This window comes from Triticum dicoccoides, chromosome 2A (assembly GCF_002162155.2).
Source record: "Triticum dicoccoides isolate Atlit2015 ecotype Zavitan chromosome 2A, WEW_v2.0, whole genome shotgun sequence".
NCBI lineage: Eukaryota > Viridiplantae > Streptophyta > Magnoliopsida > Poales > Poaceae > Triticum > Triticum dicoccoides.
The window spans coordinates 83,819,492-83,840,644 of record NC_041382.1 but is presented as its reverse complement, the minus strand read 5'-3'; the positions used below and the strand labels follow the sequence as shown (position 1 = coordinate 83,840,644).

General features: G+C 43.6%; 1 protein-coding gene across 1 annotated transcript; it reads left to right on the top strand.

The window, feature by feature from the left end:
• Positions 1-861: 861 nt before the first annotated feature.
• LOC119353460 (N6-mAMP deaminase-like) lies at positions 862-3,978 on the top strand. The gene is made up of 11 exons (XM_037620083.1): positions 862-1,087; positions 1,746-1,816; positions 2,002-2,093; positions 2,174-2,233; positions 2,330-2,545; positions 2,623-2,699; positions 2,792-2,861; positions 2,992-3,105; positions 3,195-3,261; positions 3,355-3,459; positions 3,586-3,978. The coding sequence occupies exons 1-11, from the start codon at positions 975-977 to the stop codon at positions 3,711-3,713; spliced, it is 1,113 nt and encodes a 370-aa protein (XP_037475980.1). The 5' UTR covers positions 862-974; the 3' UTR covers positions 3,714-3,978.
• The last annotated feature ends 17,175 nt before the right edge of the window (positions 3,979-21,153 follow it).

Here is a 21,153-nt window from a genome sequence, read left to right as displayed (position 1 = left end):
TTTTCCTCAACGGCTTCACTGCTTGCCCTTGCACCTTGCTGCCGTGCAGCCTGCCGACCCTCGACGGTGAGCTCCTCCGCCGCAGGTGCCCTCCCCTATCTCTTCCATCTCTCTTTGATGTGTGCCGTCGTCATCGTTCTCCTACAGGAGCAACACCGTTGATATTCAATCGCCGCCGTGCAGAGCACTGTTGCACTGCCGTCCTAAGGCCTTGTACAATGCTAGATGCTTAGAAAAATAAACCGGTTTTTTCTGAAACATCAGTGCCTATTTTTAAAAGAGAGACGCCTAATTAAACGTCTACCCTGTACAAATAAGCACAGGTGTTTGAGAAAAGCCTGGTTTATTTTTCTAAGCACCTCCCTAAGAACATTGCATTGTACAAGGCCTAACCCACACTGCCATCGGATCCAGGGCGTCCTGCCCGTCGCCGACCACGTCGAACCTCCCTTGTGCCCCGCCGCGCACGGGGAGGGAGTGGCCGCTGGCGTCCACCACCGGACCGGTGGGAGATTAAGGTCACGGAGGACCTGATTACTTTTCTAGGGGTCATTTTGCAAAACAAAATTGTATTGGGGTGTAATTGGCTTTTTTCTTACCACGTCACCCTGTCCAGGGGACCCACCTGTCATAATCGTGTTCAAAACGACCTAAGCTGCCGATTGGTGTTTCTTGCAAAAACTTAGATGCAAAATTAGTCGTTTTTAGCACAAACCTATAGAAGTGTGTCTCCTGCAAACCTGGACTTCAATGTTGATGGCTTTTGCAATTCAGTCGACCAAGGTTGGATCTTTTACATTGTGGTGTGGAGATTGCTGCTGTTAACATTGGCGGATGTTTTTACAATTTTGCCAGGCGGCTGCGCACTTTTGCCTCCGTGCTCTGGCCCCGCAAAGACTCGAGCGACACGAAACCAATCATACAAGGCGAGGCGAGCGCCGGGGAGACGCCGGAGCAAAACGAAGCCGGCGGCCATGGAGACTCAGACTTCGGAGGCTGAGAAGGAGATGAGGGAGTGGTGCGTCGCCCTCCCCAAGGTGGAGCTCCACGCCCACCTCAACGGCTCCGTCCGCAACTCCACCCTCCTGTCAGTACCGCTCCCTCTCCCCTCCTCTTCCCGGCCACCCCTCAACCCCAGCGCCCGGTCCTTCGTGCCTTCCATCCGGTGGACAAGGCCTTCTTATCCGAGGCTAGAGCAGTGCAGTTGGACTGATCTTGGCTTCGTTCGTTTGCATCCTTGGGGCCAACAGCGTCTGCTACCGCTCTCCCAGATCGTTTTGCTGAACGATTTTTTTGGAAGAAAGTTTTGCTGAACGATTCATCACCTAAGATTTTCGAAAATTTAGCATACCAAAAGCGCCTTATCATTTGGGACAGAGGAAGTTAGATGCCATGTGGGTACTGAAACTGTTCTGTGATAGTGTCATAGTCTGATGGATGCTCCCTAGCTACTTAAATCACCTACCAATTTTACTACCATGGTGATTTCAGGGCGCAATAACTGCATTGTCTTCAACACGTACTTCTCTTTTCTCTAATACGCACAAAAACGCGCAACATTTTCAACAATGTATAAATTAGTACTATCATATAAAACACCTCTGGTTTTGTTCGGTACCATTCAGTTGTCAGTATTCTACTTTCTTGTCTTCTAACAATGCTATCTTGGCATGTTAGTATTTCCATTGGAGTTGATATTTCTATTTCTAGAAATTGATATCCTTTTGTTGCCATTTCTTGAATAGAGAACTAGCAAAAGAACTAGGTGACAAAGGAGTCATTGTCCTTGAAGATGTTAAGGATGTGATCATGAAGAGTAAGTGGACCATTTCCATGCCGTTTTCCAATGCTACCTACCCATAAGTCATATCAAAACATGCTATGAACCAAATATGAACATCTTTCAAATTGTGTACTTATATTTCTCTGTTTGCAATTGTACTATTTGTATGGCTTGAATTCCATGTCTGCTTATTAACTCTGGTTTTAAATTTTCAACAGATGACAGATGTCTCCCAGAGTGTGTTAGGCTCTTTGATTTGTTTCATATACTTACAACTGATCATGATACAGTAACAAGAATCGCCAAGGAGGCATGTTAATCGTTATTTGCGTTATTTCACATTGTTGTACACAACATTTCTTCAGTTAATTGTTCAGACAAAACTAGCAGGTTGTGGGAGATTTTGCTGCTGAGAATGTTGTGTATTTAGAAATAAGGACGACGCCTAAGGTGCTACTTTTGGATTATTTTTCATATTAGTTCACAATTCTACATGTCTGTGCGCAACGTGACTAGTTTTGTGTCTCTTTTGCTCTCACCGCCTAGAATATTGAAGCCAAGGGGATAACAAAGCGATCCTACATGAATGCTGTTGTAAAAGGTCATAAGTCTGTTGAAGACGTTGATGCTCTTCTAAACAATGAAAAATTAAGTTGTACACCAATGAGTGATTTGGGTGGCGACACAAAGAGAAAGAAGATATATGTTAGGCTCCTTCTGAGTATTGACCGTCATGAGACAACTTCTGCTGCATTGGATACTGTATGTTGATCTTCCACTTCAGCCTATACTCTGAACAAATCTTGGAACATATTTAATAGTTTACTTCCTTTCATCAGGTTAATTTAGCCATGGAAATGAAGGACCAGGGTGTAATTGGCATTGATCTCTCTGGCAATCCAGTTGTAGGGGAATGGTAAGAAATATTTTATATCTGGCTCGAACTAAATGAAAACATGTTAGCTATTTATGTGCTAATATTGCATGATGTTTTCAAAATTTGTGAAGGGAGACATACCTGCCTGCTCTAGAACATGCTAAAGAGCTGGGAATCCCCACCACAATTCACTGTGGTGAGGTATGAAAATACATTTAGACAATTCAAAACACACTGTTTTCTTATTATCATTATTTTCTCAAAGTACCGTTTGCAAATCTTTACATATATTATTTGGCCAATGAAATTAAATATTACTAGTGAACAACAGGTACCAAACAGGAAGGAGATCCAAGCAATGCTGGACTTCTGCCCTCAAAGGCTGGGTCATGTCTGCTGCCTCGACGACGAAGAGTGGAAGAAGCTCAAGTCATCAGTGATCCCGGTGACCTCATTTCTGTTCCTCGCCTTTCATTATCTGTAGCTATTCTATGTCAGCCATGCTTACCTAACTTCCAAGACGAAATTCTGCAGGTGGAGATATGTTTAACCTCCAATGTTATGACCGGAGGCACCCCTTCTCTTGAGCGTCATCACTTTGGTCTGTATCTGACAATGCAGAACCCAAAATCCTTGATAAATAAAACTAACCCCAGCAAGCATCTTAACATTCCGAGTTTCCAAACTTGTGCAGCTGACCTCTACAACGCGAAACACCCTCTGTCGATATGCACCGACGATTGTGGCCTCTTTTCAACGAGCCTCTCAAATGAGTATTACCTCGCCGCGTCTACCTTTGGTATGCGCTCATTTCTCTTAGAAACAGTACCCAGAAAATCAATCAGAGGTTATTCCTCAGTAATTCCAAGAACATATACTTGCTTACACCGACTCTAAACATTGCATTCGGTGTGTAATTCGTCAGGTCTTAGCAAGACCGAGCTATTTCGTCTAGCCCAGGGAGCTGTGGAGTTTGTGTTCGCTGACGACGAGGTGAAGAAGTCACTGAGGGCGGTGTTTGAGCGTGCGGCGGCGGAGAGGCTCACGAGTTAGGCCCCGTCGGCACCCTTGCTCTCCAGTGTATTGGCATGTGACTATGTGTTTCCCGAGTAGATCAGGAGGAGATGGATAGAATAGAAATCTCATGTACCATGTTAAAAAAAAAAACTCATGTACGGTGTGTGCTCCTGCCGGATCAAATGACGCACCGTGTTTTTTTTTTTGAAGAACTGACAGGAGCGCTGCCTTTTCATTTAGTAGAGGGAAATATGTACAGTGACACACCGTGATTCAGTTATTTGGACGAGACGGCGGTTCAGTATTTCCTTTTCCCTAATAATTTGTTAACGGAAGCACACGGAGTCCACAGAGGATCAATGGATCGCGTGCATTTGAATACACAACAGCGGCATAGGACGAACAATCGGTGAACTGCTAATCTGGTATACACAGATGCTCTGAACAGATTTCATAGAACGCATTGTTATATCCGGCAGTTGCTAGGCTGTATATCTTGTTACTCCGAATGCTAATTTGATAACATTTGCAACGCAGGATAATATGTTGCTGCGCGTCTGATGCTGATTTGAGTAAAAATAAAATAAAAAGAGGTTAAACCTCGGGCCTCTGCATCATCGCAGTGATGGACATCCATTTTTATTTATTGATGAGTAATAGTCACATAGTTGACATGTCTACTTATGGTCGGGCCTGACCAACGTCGGATCATTTACATTGTGGTGAACTGGTGATGGAGATTGCTGATGTTTTTTATTTCTGTTGAGAGAAAGGATATAATAGATGTCCCTATCAATCCTAAGCTACGTATGCTCATGTGTGCGTTTTAGGCTTTCCCGGTCGGAGAGCTTGGTGCCACATGTGTGACACTTATCATTTGACTTTTTTTAGGTCATCCATGGCTTGTATATTCAGATTCACCTGTAGCTTATCTAGGGTTTATCCTTGGAAGCCAAGACTAAGCTTAATTCGGCTACAAAAAGATTGGTAAGCTAGATTAACACTGACGTTGACTAGTGTAGCTGCTAGGATACATCAAACCCATGACCCATCCACAACGGAACGCAATCTCTTTCCTTTCCCCTGACAATGTTTCTCGAGCTTATGTATTTCCGTTCATTCGCAATGGAAAGGGATTTAGCCCGGTTAGAAAAGAAAACAACGCAACGCAACAACATACAAGACGAAGCTCACATAATCCTAATCAGCATTTCCCATGCCCATCCAGGGCAACTTAACTACTTAAGGCATTTAGTAACAGATTTAACAGCCATACATATCCAAGCATATAGTGCCACGCACGCAACATACTATAGTCGGCTGCTAACCAGAGGTGTTCAGATGCAACTGACATATGTCACCGAGTTACCCGTCCGATATACCTTGACACAACAACAAAGTCTTCCGAGGAATCCGAACTTGCAAGAGTGACGAAACTTTTTCCAGAACCGCGACTTTTTCGCGACGCTGATGCGTACGCGGAGATGCACGTCCTTGGACGCCCCGTGCAGGGTCGCCGGCAGAATGGACTTCAGGGGGGCCTCGCACGGCCCCGGCGAGCTCCACACGGCTGACTCCGTCGACATCGTCTCACCTGCGGTGGAGAGCTCGGTCACGTACTGCGGCCCCGCCTCCGCGGCCGCGTTCGCCCTGAGGCACAGCACGGAGATCGCCTTGAACGCGCGGTTCTCGTCGCCGTCGGCGGAGCTGACGGACGGGCCCCAGCCGTGGGCGTCGCCTACGGCCAGGAGGAACACGCGCTCGTCCTTCTCCGCGAGCAGGAGGATCCGGCGCTCCGACGCCGGCACGACGAGCTCGTACTGGTCGCCGTAGGAGATTCTGGCCGCGCGCAGGGAGTGCACGGCGACGAGGTGGTCGAGGAGCGCCCGCGGCGGGGCCTGGAAGCCACAGCCGGGCTCGGTGCAGTAGCAGTCGTCTGGGCTGGTCCGGGTGGCGCTGGGAATTGCTGCTGCCATTGGGGCGATGGGATGGGGCTAGTCAAGATGGTGCTTCTGCTTGGCCTCGTCGGTAAGCAGAAGTGAAGAAGGGTGGTGGCCGGCTTGGGTTTTTGTAGTGCTTTGGCCCGCGGACGTGTGCCACCACTTTAGGCCAACTCCACCGCGCGATCTCAAAACGGACGTTCATTTTGTCCGGATTCTATTCATTTGGGTAGGGATTTGAAGTCGTGTCCGGGCGTATCCTGTGATACGGTGGCCGTGCGCCCAGCGCGCGGACGCATCCCGGCCGCATCCCGGCCGCATCCTGTCCGCGTGCATTTTTTCTTTGCAAGTTTTTAACTTTTTTTTTCATTCATTTTTGATACATGACAATACATCATCACATTTTGACTAGTAAAGCAAGGCCAAAGAAAATAAGAACAACAAGAATACATTTTAGAAGATAGCCAACTTTCATAATTGCCCCCTTGAGTTGGGTTAGGGCCTTCTCGATGCACTCATTGTTGATCTGTGGAGGAGGCTCGATCTGGCATCCTCCTTTCTTCTTCAAGCCAGAAGTAGATGTTGCTTTCTCAGACCTAGTCTCGTGTCTAGCCTCTAATCTAGCAACAAATGCACTTGTCTCATTTACAGCCTCTATGCTAGCTAAAAGTGCATGAACATGTACTAAATTTCGCTCTATCAATATATCGATGTATTCTTCTTCCCAATACCAAAACTTGCATCCATTCTACACAACATAATTTGAAGTTAGTACAACTAGTCAAATCTAGAGCACAAACCGAAGCTAAGAAAAGCGCATACCCATTGTTTAAGCACTTGATAAACACCCATCCGGGATGTTCCGGCGTTGTAAACACGCAGCGCACGACTATCCTTGGGCAGTGGTCGCACTTAATGAGTGGCAACGGTGCGCCGACGAGCTTTTGGGCAAGCACCGAGCCCGGCCGACCGACATTCGTGTATCTGCCGGCGGACCACCAACGATGCAGATCCGAGCGGCTAGAGGAGGAGCCACTGCCTGCATGTGGCCTTGCGGCCCTGCTAGGGCCTTCCGGCGAGGTGCCCGGCTAGTCCATGGCGCGGCCCGGCCTCCCACAGCCGGCCGAGCTCAAGACCGACCGGATCCACCCCAAAACCGGCCGGCGGGTGCACAAATCAGGTGGCCGTGGTTGGGTAGCTCGGCGGCACCGAGGGGAAGGGGTTGGGCGAGCTCGCGTCGGCGGCGGCAGAGTGGAGGGGGTGCGGCAGCGACGGCGGCGGCAGCGAGGGGAAGAGTGGGGAAGAGTGGAGGGGGTGCGGCCGGAGGGAGGGAGGGGGCGGATAGAAAAAGGCCCGCCTTGTGCCACCGACGGGCGGGCCAGGGGAGGACACGCGCAGACGACCCGCGCGTCCGCGTGGCGTCCGTTTCACCCCAAAAGCGGCGCAAACTTGGGTCACGAATGGGTCGAAAGCGGACACAAAACGGATAAAAGTATGTTTGCTCCCGCGCGCTGGGCCGCCTCTTTTGTCCCTTTTAACCCAAACGGACGGGGTCGGACAGGATAGAGTCGCGCGGTGGAGTTGGCCTTACCCCCAGGGTGCGCACCGGCAATGCTACACTTACGCGCTCATTCCTACTGAATGGAGTTACGGGCAGAGCTGGGACACATCGATTGGAACCAGTAAAGGGTGGGTCCCGCACTGAAATCAAGGGAGGAAGAGAGACTGGTGGAGGGCAGTCCATAAGTGGTTTCCGTGGAGAGTTTGCCCGTAAGTGTAGAATTATTGGGGTGCACACAGTTTGCATCGCTCTTTCGAGGCGAATCTTGTATTTTTACTTATCTGCCCTGTCCCTAGTAAAATGACATTTCAGCAACAAAATTGAACCATTTTTAAAGTTCAGCCAAAATAATCTCTTTTAATGGAGGCAAAAGCTTTGCCTCATCTCATTAACTAAAAAGAAGTCAGGCATAGTTTTAAAGGTTACAGGACCATTCAGGTCTGAAAAAATTGGCATCACTCTCTTGGAATTAAGTTTTCTAGCAATCTAGCCCTGGCGATAACCCAAGTCTTTGTCTCATCCTTAATCGTCGCGACCACTCTAGAAGAAAGTGATGCTTTGAAGCGAAAGACCCTATCATTCCTTTCGTTCTAAATTTCCCAGCATATGAGCATCAACAGAGAGTTGTTGGCCTTCCCGGATTTCTTTTGCATTCCATCATTTAAGGTCCACCATTGCTTGATAATCTGGAGATTACTCCAGCCTGGAGTCGCCGATTGTACTCCTAACCAGTCGAAGACCATGTTCCAAACTTTAATAGTGTAAGGACAAGTGAACATGCGATGAGCAGGAGATTTCGGATCCCTTTTACAGAGTTGGCAAAGACCGCAGTTTGGCCATCCTCTACAAAGCAATCCGCTACTTTTAGTTATTTTTACCAAATATGACCTTTTTAAAATTTGTTTGGTATAGTGGGGGCTACGGAGAATTAAATCTCTTACAAGTGAAATTTCCTCTCAATCTTCTTTAATCCCTCCGTGAGGCTATATGTGCGAAATGAAGGTGGACTGATACATCACAAAATCCAAGGTAATTAAGGGCTAAACCATTCATTCGACCCCAGAATCGCAAATGTGTGGTCCACAAAGTACGGGCTCGCTCCAAGTCTTTTGTGAATCTCTCGCCGCTCTTTGATAAATTGATTTGTTTCGTTCTCCTACGTGGGTGGAAGATAACATGCGGTACTTGCAGAGCTTGTCACTCAGGCATTTCTTTTTTCAACCGGGCATTCCTTTTCATTATTTGCTTAACGAAAATACGAAGTTGAAGATCATTACAAGCAAGACTAGGATGAGGGAAAGAAAAAGAAAAAGACTAGGAGAAGAGAAAGAAAGGGAAGCGAGCTGGTGCATCGCTAGGAAACCCGCTCAGGCATTTCGGCATTTGCATTCCAAAGAAGGGAGTTTCTAGTCTAGAAATTAAATCAAAGAAGAGCGAAAGAATGGGGGGGGCAAGAAGTGCTATTTCGTTATTTCCACCGGGCGGGAGGGGGCAGATTGGCCATCTCGGTGCATATCACGACGCGGTGGATGAAAAGAAAGCTGCTTCAGATTGAACGGGTCATGCATGGGCTCATGGCCGTGCCGAGCTAGGCTCACTGCCATTAGCACTTTGGCCAGGAGATTAGACGTGTCGTCATGACACCTGCACTCGGCCAGTAGTTCCCAGGACTTGACGGATCAGGGATCAGGCTTGCGTGGAACATAGAATACAGCCAAAACGGTTCGCATTTCCTAAGCGTCTCGGAATAAAGCAGCTCAGATTAAGCGCCCGTGTCTCGGTGTCAGCTAGCACAGAACAATATATGCGTGAATGTTTGCTCGTTAAGTTTTCTCTATTACTCCCTCAGTCTCACAATATAAGATTGTTTTGCAAGCTACTTCCTTCGTTTTTAAATTCCTATGTAGTCCATATTAAAATCTCTAAAAAAGACTTATATTTAGGAACGGAGTGAGTAGTTTTTAGTTTGCAAAACAATTTTATATTATGAAACGAAGTGAGTATTTCATAACAATAAGATTTATGAAACTGTCATAATAATTGATAAACTAAGGATCTCATGCGAACGGTTTGTAAATGGTTAGTAGGTTTCTTGTGACGAAACCAGTACATCAACGTTCGAGTTGGCTTAACCCATATTACTTGGAACGATAAATCTAAATAATAAACTCAGGGTCTAATGTAGCCAGCACGTCGTGCTCAAATCAATCATATTTTGCAAGACCGTGAGACACCCTATTTTGATATCTAGGTAAGGCATCTATAGCCCGATACATCAAATACAGCCTTCCAAACATCTGTGAACGCGTTGCGTACGGTGAGCGGTCACTTTTAAATTTGAGGTTCCGTAATCAGGTACCTCAGTTAGCAACCTTAAATTCATACAACCACATGCATTGTATTTGTAAACTGTCTCTACAATGCAACACAAAGTGTTCGACTGCAACATCAGCACATGACATGGGATTATAAAAAATTAGCATCTTCTACCTAGTACTAACTATGGACAAAGATCTTCCACGGCTGCCATTACCTTTGTCGGCGCCTAGAAAAGGTGTCGGAACGCCGGGAGCGATCATAGGTCACGGCTAGACAAAATCCTCAACCAGCCATGCGACATACACCTTGCAACGTCGGGATGACCAGCCACCCACATACACACAGAATGATGGGTCTTCTGTAAGGTCGCAAAAGCAGGAAATATGTGCCTCGGGAAACTCGGCCGTATGATGGTGATGGCGGGTACTGCCCTAGTGAGGAAAACCACCATACTCATCTGATGTCAAGGATGTGTACATGATATACGAGGCACACCTCGAAAAAACAGGGGAAGCACGCCCTCCGCGAGGTGTGCACTACCGCAGCTGCGCTACCACAGGTGGATCATAATCGAAAATCCCGATTACTCCCTCCGTCTAGGTGAGTAAGTCATCTTAGGTTGTGCACCGTGACTAAGAAGGAGGGGAAAACGAGAATACTTAATGTCCATTTGCTAATTAATAGCATTGCATGCAATGAACTAACCAATGCATGTCGTGTTTGGTAGTCTCATGTCATTAAAAGCAGGCACACCCCACATCTCTTATTGGTTGATATGTCAAGAAATAAGAAACGAGGTAGAATTTAATGCACCGCGCCTAAGAGTTTTGGGAATATTTGGTTTTCGTAAGATGACTTATACACCTAGACGGAGGAAGTACATTTGATCATCGAGATACCCTACAGGAATCAGTAAAAAAGGGGTCGCTACACTCGTTCATAGACTATATATAGATTATGTATATATATACATTAAAGATGTGGACTACTCCAAATTCGTGGAACCGCAAAATTTTGTGGAGTATATGTATGAAGTTGATGGAAAAAAGGAAAAAGTAAAAAATAAACCTTAAGTTTGTAGATGGAAGCTAAATCAGACCTTAAACTGTGAATCCCTGAAATCAGCACACCGAACTATAAGATCCCAGTATATTTTAAACCTTAAGCGTCTTTTCAAGGGGATTGTCAACGTGGCTGGTAAGGCTATGACTGGGCCAGCCCATCAGGCGCGAAGCATCTTTTTCTTTTTAGTATATCGTGCGACTTAAAAATACCCAAGACAAATATAAATCGTGAACAAAGATTTGAACTTGGGACCTGCTGCTTCCAAGCTCATACCACCAACCATCCTAGCTAATAACTTTTGTTGTAAATTGGAAGCGCGAACATATTTAATAAGACACTGCGGGGTCGAGATTTGAAACATTTAATTTTGGAACATTTTCTTGGAAATGGTCAACAATTTTGAAATCCAAGTGTTCTTAAAAGCAAAAAAGGAACACAAAGAAGTTTTGAAAGCACGAACCATTTTTTAAATCCCCGAACATTTTTTGATGTGCGAACACTTTTAAAAAAGCAAACAAAATTTTGAAACCTAAACAAATAAGTGCGAAGAATTTTCCAAGACGAGAATTTTTTGAAACAGAAACATTTCTTTGTAAAAATGTGAACAAATTCTGAAACCTGAATAAAATTTTAATGTGCGAACACTTCCTAACTTTTTAAAAATGGGAACAAATTTTCACAAAACTGTTCGCACTTTTATATTTTGTTCAGCTTCCGAAATTATTCCTTTTATAAAAGTGTTCGCACTTTAAAAATCGTAGGGGATTTAAAAAATGGTACACGTTTTCAAATTTTGTTTGTGTATTCCACATAATTCCAAAAAATGTTCGGATTTCAAAATTGTTGACAATTTTCAAAAAAAATATCTAAAAAATTCAGAAATCTTTTCAAATCTCGACACTACTATTTGTTGTTAAATATTTTCGCGCTTCTCTTTTATCATCAACAACTACGAGGTAGTGATTCTCAAAAGAAAAACAGCTACGAGATAGAGTGGCTACGAAATCACTAATTGAGGAGCGCTCCTCGCAACGATTAGTCGGGGAGCGCTCCCCGCGCGCCAAGTGTCACGCGCGGAGCGGTCGGGAGACTTTTTCGAGGCGCTCTGCGCGCGACACTTGTCACGCGCACGGCGTCTCCCGTGTTTTCCGGTTTTTGGTTTTCCTTTCCGCTTTTTCCTTTTTTTTCACTTTAATCCTTATACTTTTAATATTTTGTAAAACCTTTTGATCTGTTTTGAGATCTGTTTTCTCTCTGGTGTGGGCGTACCGTCGTGGAGCACTGTTCTTTCTTTGCCGTCGTCTCCGTCCGTCGCGGCCGCCGCTCTTGTCACGTGGTTACGGCGGCCCCTGTCCCGGCCGCCGCGCTTGTTGCCTGCTTTTACGGCGGTCCTTCTTTAGCGTCGACCGCGCTTCCCCGTTCGCGTGATCGCCGTTCCCTACCGGTTGCCTTCGTGGGTTCCCTGTTTCCCTTTCACTTTTCTCTTTTTGTTCCCATTATATTTCCTGGATATGGAGATTTATGGGGTAGTTACGGGTGGGGACTACCAACACTATCAGATGTCAAGTTTCAACTGGGTTTTGTGGGATTAGTTTTTGATAATCATTGTGTTCCTTGCAGTTATGGCTTGTCCTTTTTGCCGTATGCCTGGTGGCCCGTGTTCTTCTGTTGATTCTTCTGTAGATGGGTTCAGTGTGGTCCTGGATCGGCGTTATTGGAGGCGTGTTGTAAGAATATCATTTTATAATTGTTCAATTTTTGGCACACGTTTATTTCTTTTGGTGCTGCTCATGCTGTTTAGGTTTTGATTATGATCCTTGTTTTGATTTGTTGTGCAGTATGTTCCGTGCAGTGTTAGAGCTCATCTTGCTCGTTACATCGAGGAGTGTAGGGCTTTAGCCATAAGGAGGGGTGACGAAGATACTGATCTTGCTTTTCAGTGCAATGAGGGTTATTTGAATGGTGTTCTGTTTAGTCATGGTCGGTTGAGGAGTAAATTCCATGGTCCTTCCTGGGAACAATTGGTCGGTGATTATGGTGTTCGTCCTCCTGATATAATGACCATTAGGCTTGAACACTATGGAACATGGATTGGTATTGATTTTTATCGTGTTGGTCGTGGAGATGCGTTGTCTTCTTTACCGTCTGTTGGTAAGGTTTATTTTTAAGGAAGTTTTTAGCTTGTTTTATTGCACATGATGATTTTTCTGTTCCCTTGAGCCTGTGTAATTATATTTTGTAGCTCTTGATGGTTTGAGCGACTCCGAGATGGAACTTGTTGCGAGTTGTTATTACACCTGTGGTGTTTTTCTTAATTATCAGCAGATGTATTTCATGAGGTGTCAACTCTTTGATGATGTCTACATACCGTGTTGTCCTTTTGTTCACAGGATTGATTCCATGAATGTTAATGGTCATCATATGGTCAGATTTTTTTCCACCGTTTTTTCTTTGTTTCTGTTTACTTATTTATTTTTATTATCTCTTCTATTTATAGTTTTTAACTTTTGCTCTATTTCTGATAGCTTCATGTTTTTTGCCAGGTTATTCCTGGTATTGTTGTGAGGAGTTTGAAGGAGTTTGTGACTTTTCCTAGGACCGGCGTTTTAACCCTTGAAGTTACTTTGGAATCTGGTGATGATGATATATATGTGAGCACTCCTTGCTCCTACTTCATTGACTTGGGTAGTAGAATGGTGTTCAAATAGGAAGGTTTCAGTGATTTTCTCCAGGCATCGTCTATTGAAGTAAACAACTTGGTGCTGATAACTTTCAAAGAGCGTGATGGGAGGCTTGTTGTTATCTTCAATCTTCTGCCGCAGTGATGTTAGTTATAGCCTTTGAACATAAATGGATTTTGTTTAAAAATCTATGCTACGGGTTAATGTTGTCTTGATATAACCTAAGAACCTAAGTGTTCATTGCTGTTGTATGTTTGTAGAAGAGGTATGGCTGTGCATCTCTTTTAAAGATGTTCTTTTGGACGAATGTTATTTAATTGGGGTCATAGTTATCAATACAGTAGAGGCACGTGTGTTGTTTACTCTGAGGCACGGCTGTGTATCTCTTTTATGTGAGTCACGTGGATTAAGCAAATGAAGGCACAAAATTGAAGTCAATGCAGGCATGGTCGTGAGGAGGCACGGGTATACTGAGAGCTACGTGTGTGCAGCGCCAAAGTTGTACGGGCGAGATACTATGGGTTTCATGCGAGAGGCACGTGTGTGTGTAGGACGTAGAGTTACTGTTGGTTTTATGTGAGGCACGTGGATTGAGCAAAATGGAGGCATGGAATTATAGTCAGTACAAGCACGGTTGTGGAGGTACGGGTATACTGAGAGACGCGTCTGTGCAGCACCAAAGTTGCATTGGCGATCACGCGTGCGGAGCACGTAGAGTTACTGTGGGTTTCAAGTGAGGCACGTTGATCAAGCAAACAAAGGCACGGAAGTGCAGTCGGTACAAGCACGGTTGTCTAGAGGCACGGTTTTGAACCCTCTTGCTGGTGTCAAGATTCTAGAGGCACAGATGTACGGCAGTAGAGGCATCGGTCCGAATATCTGGTTAGAGGGGCTCGGTTAATGATGCACAGGTGTGTAGTCTCTAGGGTCACGGGTGCGTGGCACCACAAGCATGGATTGAGTAGACACTTAGTGAGTCACGCATGTAAATAGGTCAGTTGCACACAGTAGTGTAGTTTTGTGGCATCGTGCAGAACTGGTGTACGGAGAGGAAGCTATGTACAATAGCAAGGATGTTCTGAATGGACGGAGCGGTGTTTGATGTGAAATGGAGGCAAGGATTTTTTTCAATGTGGTTAAGGTAACAAAGTTCTCGTCGCTTGTGACTGTGTACCGAATGATCTTCTGCGGTATTTATGAATTGCTCACGCCAATGTTTAATAAGCATTGTACTGAAAGTTTACAACGATATCATCACATATTCTTGTAAATGCACGATGCATCTTGTAAAGGTTGAGTATGAAAATTATAATACAATATCGTGCGAGATATCTCTTGTTCTATAATCATGGATACAATATATGCTTGCTCAGTACTGCGACATAACTTACTAATTGCATTTAGACATAACTTACTAATTGCATTTAGACATGCAAAACGTAGTATGCATTTGTACATGAGCACACCACTGTGTTCAAAGTTCAAACGTAAAATAGTAATACAATACACACAGCATCTTTGAGCAACAACAAACATATTTACAACATAGGTTCATACAATCCAAATTAGTACATGAGCACATCACTGTATTCAAAGTTCAAACGTAAAATAGTAATACAATACACACATCATCTTTGAGCAACAACAAACATATTTACAACATAGGTTCATACAATCCAAATTATGATAATAGTAGTTCCTACTAGTTTAATGTAGACATCCATTTTCTCGCAATTTACCAACCACTGTTTCCCTTCCGGCGCTTCCAGCTGCTGGAAGATCCCTCGTCATTGCTCTTACGTGGGCGGAGTCTTTCTTCCATTGGTTGTTAGTGGAGGTGACGTAGCCCGTTCTTGATGATTAGGATTCTACGGTACAACTTGTAGCTAATATACCCGTCCTTTGCCGTGTACTCAAGGTGTATCGGGGAAAGTGGCTTCCACTCCCAGAACTGGTGCTTCTCCTTTGGGAATGATTTCTTCATGTTCTTGTATGAGGGGTCGATGATGGCCGCTGCAAGGTCACCCATGGAGTCCATTTCTCCACCACCCTTGATGCAGAATAGCCTCTGGATGTCAACGTGGTGCTCGTCTGGAATTCTGATGCATGCACGGGCAAGCATGGTCTTGTCGTTCCTGGTGTCGACGCTAGTGAAAGTTACCACTTTCCGTTGCAGGAAGTCAACTAACGCCTGGGAGCACTCGGATCTGCAGTAGTGGTATACAAGGACATGCTCGCGCATGGAAAGTTGGATGACGGTGATCCCTTGTCGTATGTAACTGCTCTTATGTGTGTACTCGAGGTTGAGGCCGACGAACTTGTTCTTCTCCTCCTTTAGCCATTCTCCGTACTTGTTGATGATCCGCTCCACGGTCCTTGGGTCGTTGGTGTACACCACCTCGAGCACGGTTGTACCGTGGGTAGTGATGTGTTCGGTGAATGTTGTTAGTTTCCCATCGTCCATGGCTGGAGGTGTGCGATGGTGAACTGCGGCCGGCGAGAAACTTTCGAGGAAGTGGATGAAATGGAGTCGGAAAAGTGAAAGGGTTGTTTTGTTGTGCAAAAAAGGAAATCGCCAAAGAGCAGTTGCTAGTCACGCGGCGGTTCCAGGCGTAGAATTTCGGAAACAGGGGTTTGTTTTATCTTTTTTTAAGATTTTCACTTGTCTTGTTCATTGAATTTTTTTATTCGTTGCGTGCTGCCTGCGTGATGCATCTTTGGCTGTGAAAGTAGTCGTGTAAATGTTAGAACATTCAGCAGATGCATGGTCGTCCCTTTTTTGTGAAACGTTTTTTTCAATTAATAATCTTCCTTGGTTAGGGAGGCACGGTTTTTATGTTATTCGATGCACAAGTGTGTGTTTAGGAAAAGTTGAACTATATATAGTTTGGACTTGAAAACGAAGTCCTGTTTGGTTTTTAATTGAGATATGTTTCACTAGATGGTTTGAATAAGTTTGATAACATCGCATTGCTAGAGGTTTTGAATCACAAATTGATTCTTGTTTCGTTTCATTTTTGAAAATGAATCTTTTTGTTTTTTGGTTTTTTGAATTGTGAACTTTTCAAAGGATAAGAACTACATTTTTTCGAATGAATCATTTCGATGGTTCAAACAACATTTGTTTTAAAGGATCATTCCGATGGTTGAAACAGCAAGTTGAGTGTCTGTAAGAGCTACATAAGTTGCAAAAGATTATTCCGATAGTTCAAGCAAGCACATGGTCCATAATAGTTAAATTACTCTACCATCCTATCTAGCAAACTTATAGTAATGAGTATTTTGCTCCTGGAGGCATCATGATGAAACGAGCATTGAACATTCTAGGAGATACACTGTTTGCTTCCATTTTAGGTGCTGGTTCCGACGGAATCTACATAATGCGCTGAATGATGATGGACACAGAATGGTCATTTCGCTCTTTGAAAGTGATTAGAACAACGTTCTTTTCAATGAAGGATGCAGCTAATATGAAGTCTCTGAAAGAAGACTTTTGTATTACCATCCTGCCGTCGTTTTTGGAGATGTAGTACGATGGAGTGATGACATGTGTATGTTCATCAGGAGCTTCAAGGGTTACCCTGCCATTGGTTGGCATGTCCACCCATCTCTTCAGTGTTGAGACAACGCTCCTCAGAATTTTCTAGAAGAAAATTGTAATTAAATAGAAATTAAAACTGTTGATTTGTCACTTGGACAATAAATAAAAGAATGTCTGAATATGGTGAGTGCACAAACATTAAGAAATTCCATATTGGAAGTAATATAGTTCCTGGCATGTAATCAAAACATGGCTGAATGACCATGAAAGCTATGAATTCAACAAAAATCCCACGCTGTATCTGACAACTTGCAGCAAGAATCAGGAGAACATTCAATGCCTCAATCATCTGAGAATAGCTCAGACAAGAAAATCTCGGTCAATAAGAGACCGGTAAAGCCTTCAACAAGGCTACATGGAAAAATTCCTACATTTGTCCCAGGAGATTTCAAATTTATGAACAAAGCCAGAGCACTTCATGAATACCTATTCAGCAAAGAAGGACAGGACGAATGTGGAGAGTAAGTACTTTCTCTTGTCACAACAAAAAAAACAAAGAAATGTTGCCCCTTTTTAAACCAACCTAACCAATGTATAAACTTTTTCTGCTTGCAGTCTAAACCTATATATTAGCTCGAAGCGACCCGATTGGATTACAGGAAAACAAATGATGGAACAGCTACAGAAAGGAGATCAAGGACAGATGGAGGGATCCATCGCAAACGAATTGTTCGAAGAATGGATAGTGCAGCAACGATACAACACAACCGATAAAGCAATACTTCCCGCAGAACTTGCAAACGTATGAAGTCCAATTTGACAAAACACTTGCATCATTTTAGTGATCACAAAGATTGTACTAAAAACTAGAAAAAAATTGGTTGCAGATCGTGCTCGGTGTTAAAATTGGAGAAAAAGGAGGACTAGCAAAATTCAATGAGGACGAAGCATTGAAACAGTTTGCACCCCTTGTAACAGGGAAGGAACTTTTAAAGAAAAAGCTGGTAAGTTAATAGAAATATACAAACATAATTCATTTTTCCTACAGATTGCACAATTACATGTCATTTTATTCTCCTAACAAGAATGAACTTTAACTCACTCTGACTCCAAACACCGCAAATTATGATACCTCACAACACAGATAAACACTACACACTGTACGTGCTCAACAAGTACACGAGCTCCATCGACATACTTGACTCACTGAATTACAGAGACGGAGATGGAAAAAAAACATGGAAAACACACCATAAGGAACACCCAGAACTGGTACGTCAATTCAACCTTGTTTTCTAATTGGTTTTACAGTTCCTGCATTCCCTTGTTTAATGCCAAAACCCAACAATAACACCAAACCGTAATCACATATTAAAAGGATGCACGCACTCGTGAAGAAGCATTATGGCGAAGCGGAGCTACGAGCCAACGGCGAACCGAACTGGTCGAGGATAGCAGAAACACCTAACAGAGTTTACGTGTCAAAACAGCAGGGTACCCAATGCGGACACTTCATGGTTCAATTTGCAAAATACTGGAATGGCATTGATCTCATAAAAGATGAGGAGGATTTCGATGTAAGTAAATAGTATGAGAGCATCAATTTTATTTTTTACAAGCAGCACTACTTGAATACTTCAATTATCTCATGAAAGAAAAATAAAAGAATATCCAATGACCTCCATGCAGCAAAGCAACGTTGATGCCGAGTGGAAACCAGAGTTCCTTTTTATAGCCATATTTGGTGAAACAAACCAAGTAAAGTGCGAGGAACTACCTGGAAGAATCAAAAAATTCAAACCAGAAACTTCAAAGTTCTTTTCCACCAACAAAGGTAAGAAAATCATTTCTACTTATCTTTTTTTTGTAATAACCAACCCATCCTACGATTCACCAATGTCTTTCGTATCACAAGAGCTTACATATCATCACATATCTGCTTCCGCTGACAGAAACAGATGAAACTAAAAGGGACAAAAGACAAAGCACCAGTCTATACCCAAAACATTCTCATTGCTTCCAACACACAACGGAGACATCCGACCTCTTCCATCTAGTCATGAGCGACAGCTAGCAGGAGGAATACAAAAAGTGAATTGTTTTCTATTGCACCTCAAAATAGTTGCACAGAGGCCAAAAATAATGTAAAAATCTGTTTCTCACTGACCGAGACCTCCAAAATTATTTAATCTCCCTGTCGCAGCAAAACTATATTTAGACGCATCCGCAGGGACAGTGAAAGCACGCAACTTACTGGAGCCCAACTGAAAGCAGTATTTGGTCCAAGACCAACACAGATGAACATACCACATCATATGGAAAAGAGGGTCCTCGATGACATAGCAGAAATCTGGGAAAGCAGACAAGATTCAAAACAGAATGACAGAGTAATATTAGGCCCAAACTTTGCAGAGGTAAAATTTTAAAAAGCAAAATCTTGTCTATATTGCAACACCTACTCTTTTTATATTGTTACACAGCTCTTTTTTCTAACAGTTTTTTTCATCATAATTATTGTTTGCAGCATATATTGGATTTAAAGCATCACAAAACTGGTATTAAAAAATTTAAGAATGAATTGCAAAAAAGAAAGAATCAGCTGGTCCCCATGTATCTCAAGGAAAATCAACAGAAAAAGCTCTCAACAGCAAACATGGTAACAACCCTTTCCTCCATGACAAAATCTCAAAATATGTGTTCTATTAAATTACTTTATATTAAACTGTCATCTAAGCAACAAGTATTTTGTACGCAGATATTCATTCCAATGGAGAAGGATGGCCGCTATGTACTATATGTGCTGGACAAATACAAAAAGAAAGTTCACATTATTGATCCTCGAGAAACGACTCCAGAGGAATTTGAGAAAGAAAAGATGGACGTAGATAAATTGAATGAAAAAGAAGCAAGTCGAGTTCTTCAGGAAAATGAAGATGCTGAAAAAGGAAGAGAAAGACAGTTTCAGGAATATCATGTTCATAAGTTGGCAATCGTAAGCATTTATACATAACAATTTTTTCAGTTTTACAAGTTGCAATATAAAAACAATTAATTACAAAATGCAATATTCCCAGGTACCTAGGTTTAAAGAAGTCTTCAACACCATACTAGGACAAACAATGACTCCCAAGAGTACAAGATGGCAGATTCATACCGTGCAAGATATTCCAGTGGTAGAAAAGGGAGAATCAACATTTGTTGTTTTAAAGCTTGCATTCATCTACAATGGTGAAAAGTTTGTCCAAGACCTGGAAGATTTGATAGTAAGTTTATATAGATTTACTTATAAACAACTTATATGCACAAACTCTAATAATATACTTCTCTTCTCGGCAAAATTTCACAGGATGAGGTCGAAGATTGGAGGGCAGAGGCAATGTACATTCTCTTAAGTAGCGAGATGAATCAAGTCAAAGCTAGTGAAATGGGTGACGAGATTAGCAAGATCTTGAGCAAAAATGAAGACTAAAACTTTTGATTTAGCCCGCGAGGCTAATTCTATCTAGACATGACAAAAAAATTATCAATAACTCACATTTCTATGTAATGTAGTTAGAAATTGTGTGTTCATGTTGAAAAGAGAACTATTTCGACAACAATGCCTCTTACATCATCAGAGAGTGCCAGTAAACTACAAACAACAATGCCTCTTCTTATTTGTACGATAACACTGACTCCCAAAACGAACCCTTACGCATGACTCTGGAGACCACCCTCCCGTGCCTCCAGAGGTGACAAGGCCTTTGTGCCACCAAACCCTGGGTCACCATGCCCCCGGGCAATATCCACACACACACATACCATTACGCGTGACTCTGGAAACCATCCTCTCCCGTGCCTCCAGAGGTGACATGGCCTTTGTGCCATCAAACACTGGGTCACCATGCCTCCGGGCAATATTCACACACACACATAGCCTTACGCGTGACTCTGGAGACCACCCACCCGTGACTCCAGAGGTGAAATGGCCTTTGTGCCACCAAACCCTGGGTCACCATGCCTCCGGGCAATATCCACACACACACATACCAAGAACACCTCAACCGTGGCTAGCTCCTACGCACACGTGACTTCACATGCTTCAAACCCGTGCCTCCACAGGCAACATACCAATGCCTCCGTAGTATACACACATGTGAATGCATGCACAAACCTAGCTCGTAAACAGACGTGACTGCAATTACTTTAAACCCGTGCCTTCAGCACAACCTTCAGCACATGCTTCAAACCCGTGCCTTCAGCACAACCTGCTATATAAAAATTAAACAAGCAGGTTCCCTCGCGCCGGAGGCGCCGTGCCACACCACGACCAACACACACTTCGACCTATGCCCCCCCCCCCTTCAAGATGTTTATGAAAAATTGCACG

Excerpts from the sequence above, each read along its gene's own strand:
- LOC119353460 (XM_037620083.1), top strand. The coding sequence starts at position 975 with ATGGAGACTCAGACTTCGGAGGCTGAGAAGGAGATGAGGGAGTGGTGC. Across the intron at positions 1,817-2,001 it reads TAAGGATGTGATCATGAAGA|ATGACAGATGTCTCCCAGAG; the intron begins GTAAGTGGACCA and ends AATTTTCAACAG. Across the intron at positions 2,700-2,791 it reads AATCCAGTTGTAGGGGAATG|GGAGACATACCTGCCTGCTC; the intron begins GTAAGAAATATT and ends AAATTTGTGAAG.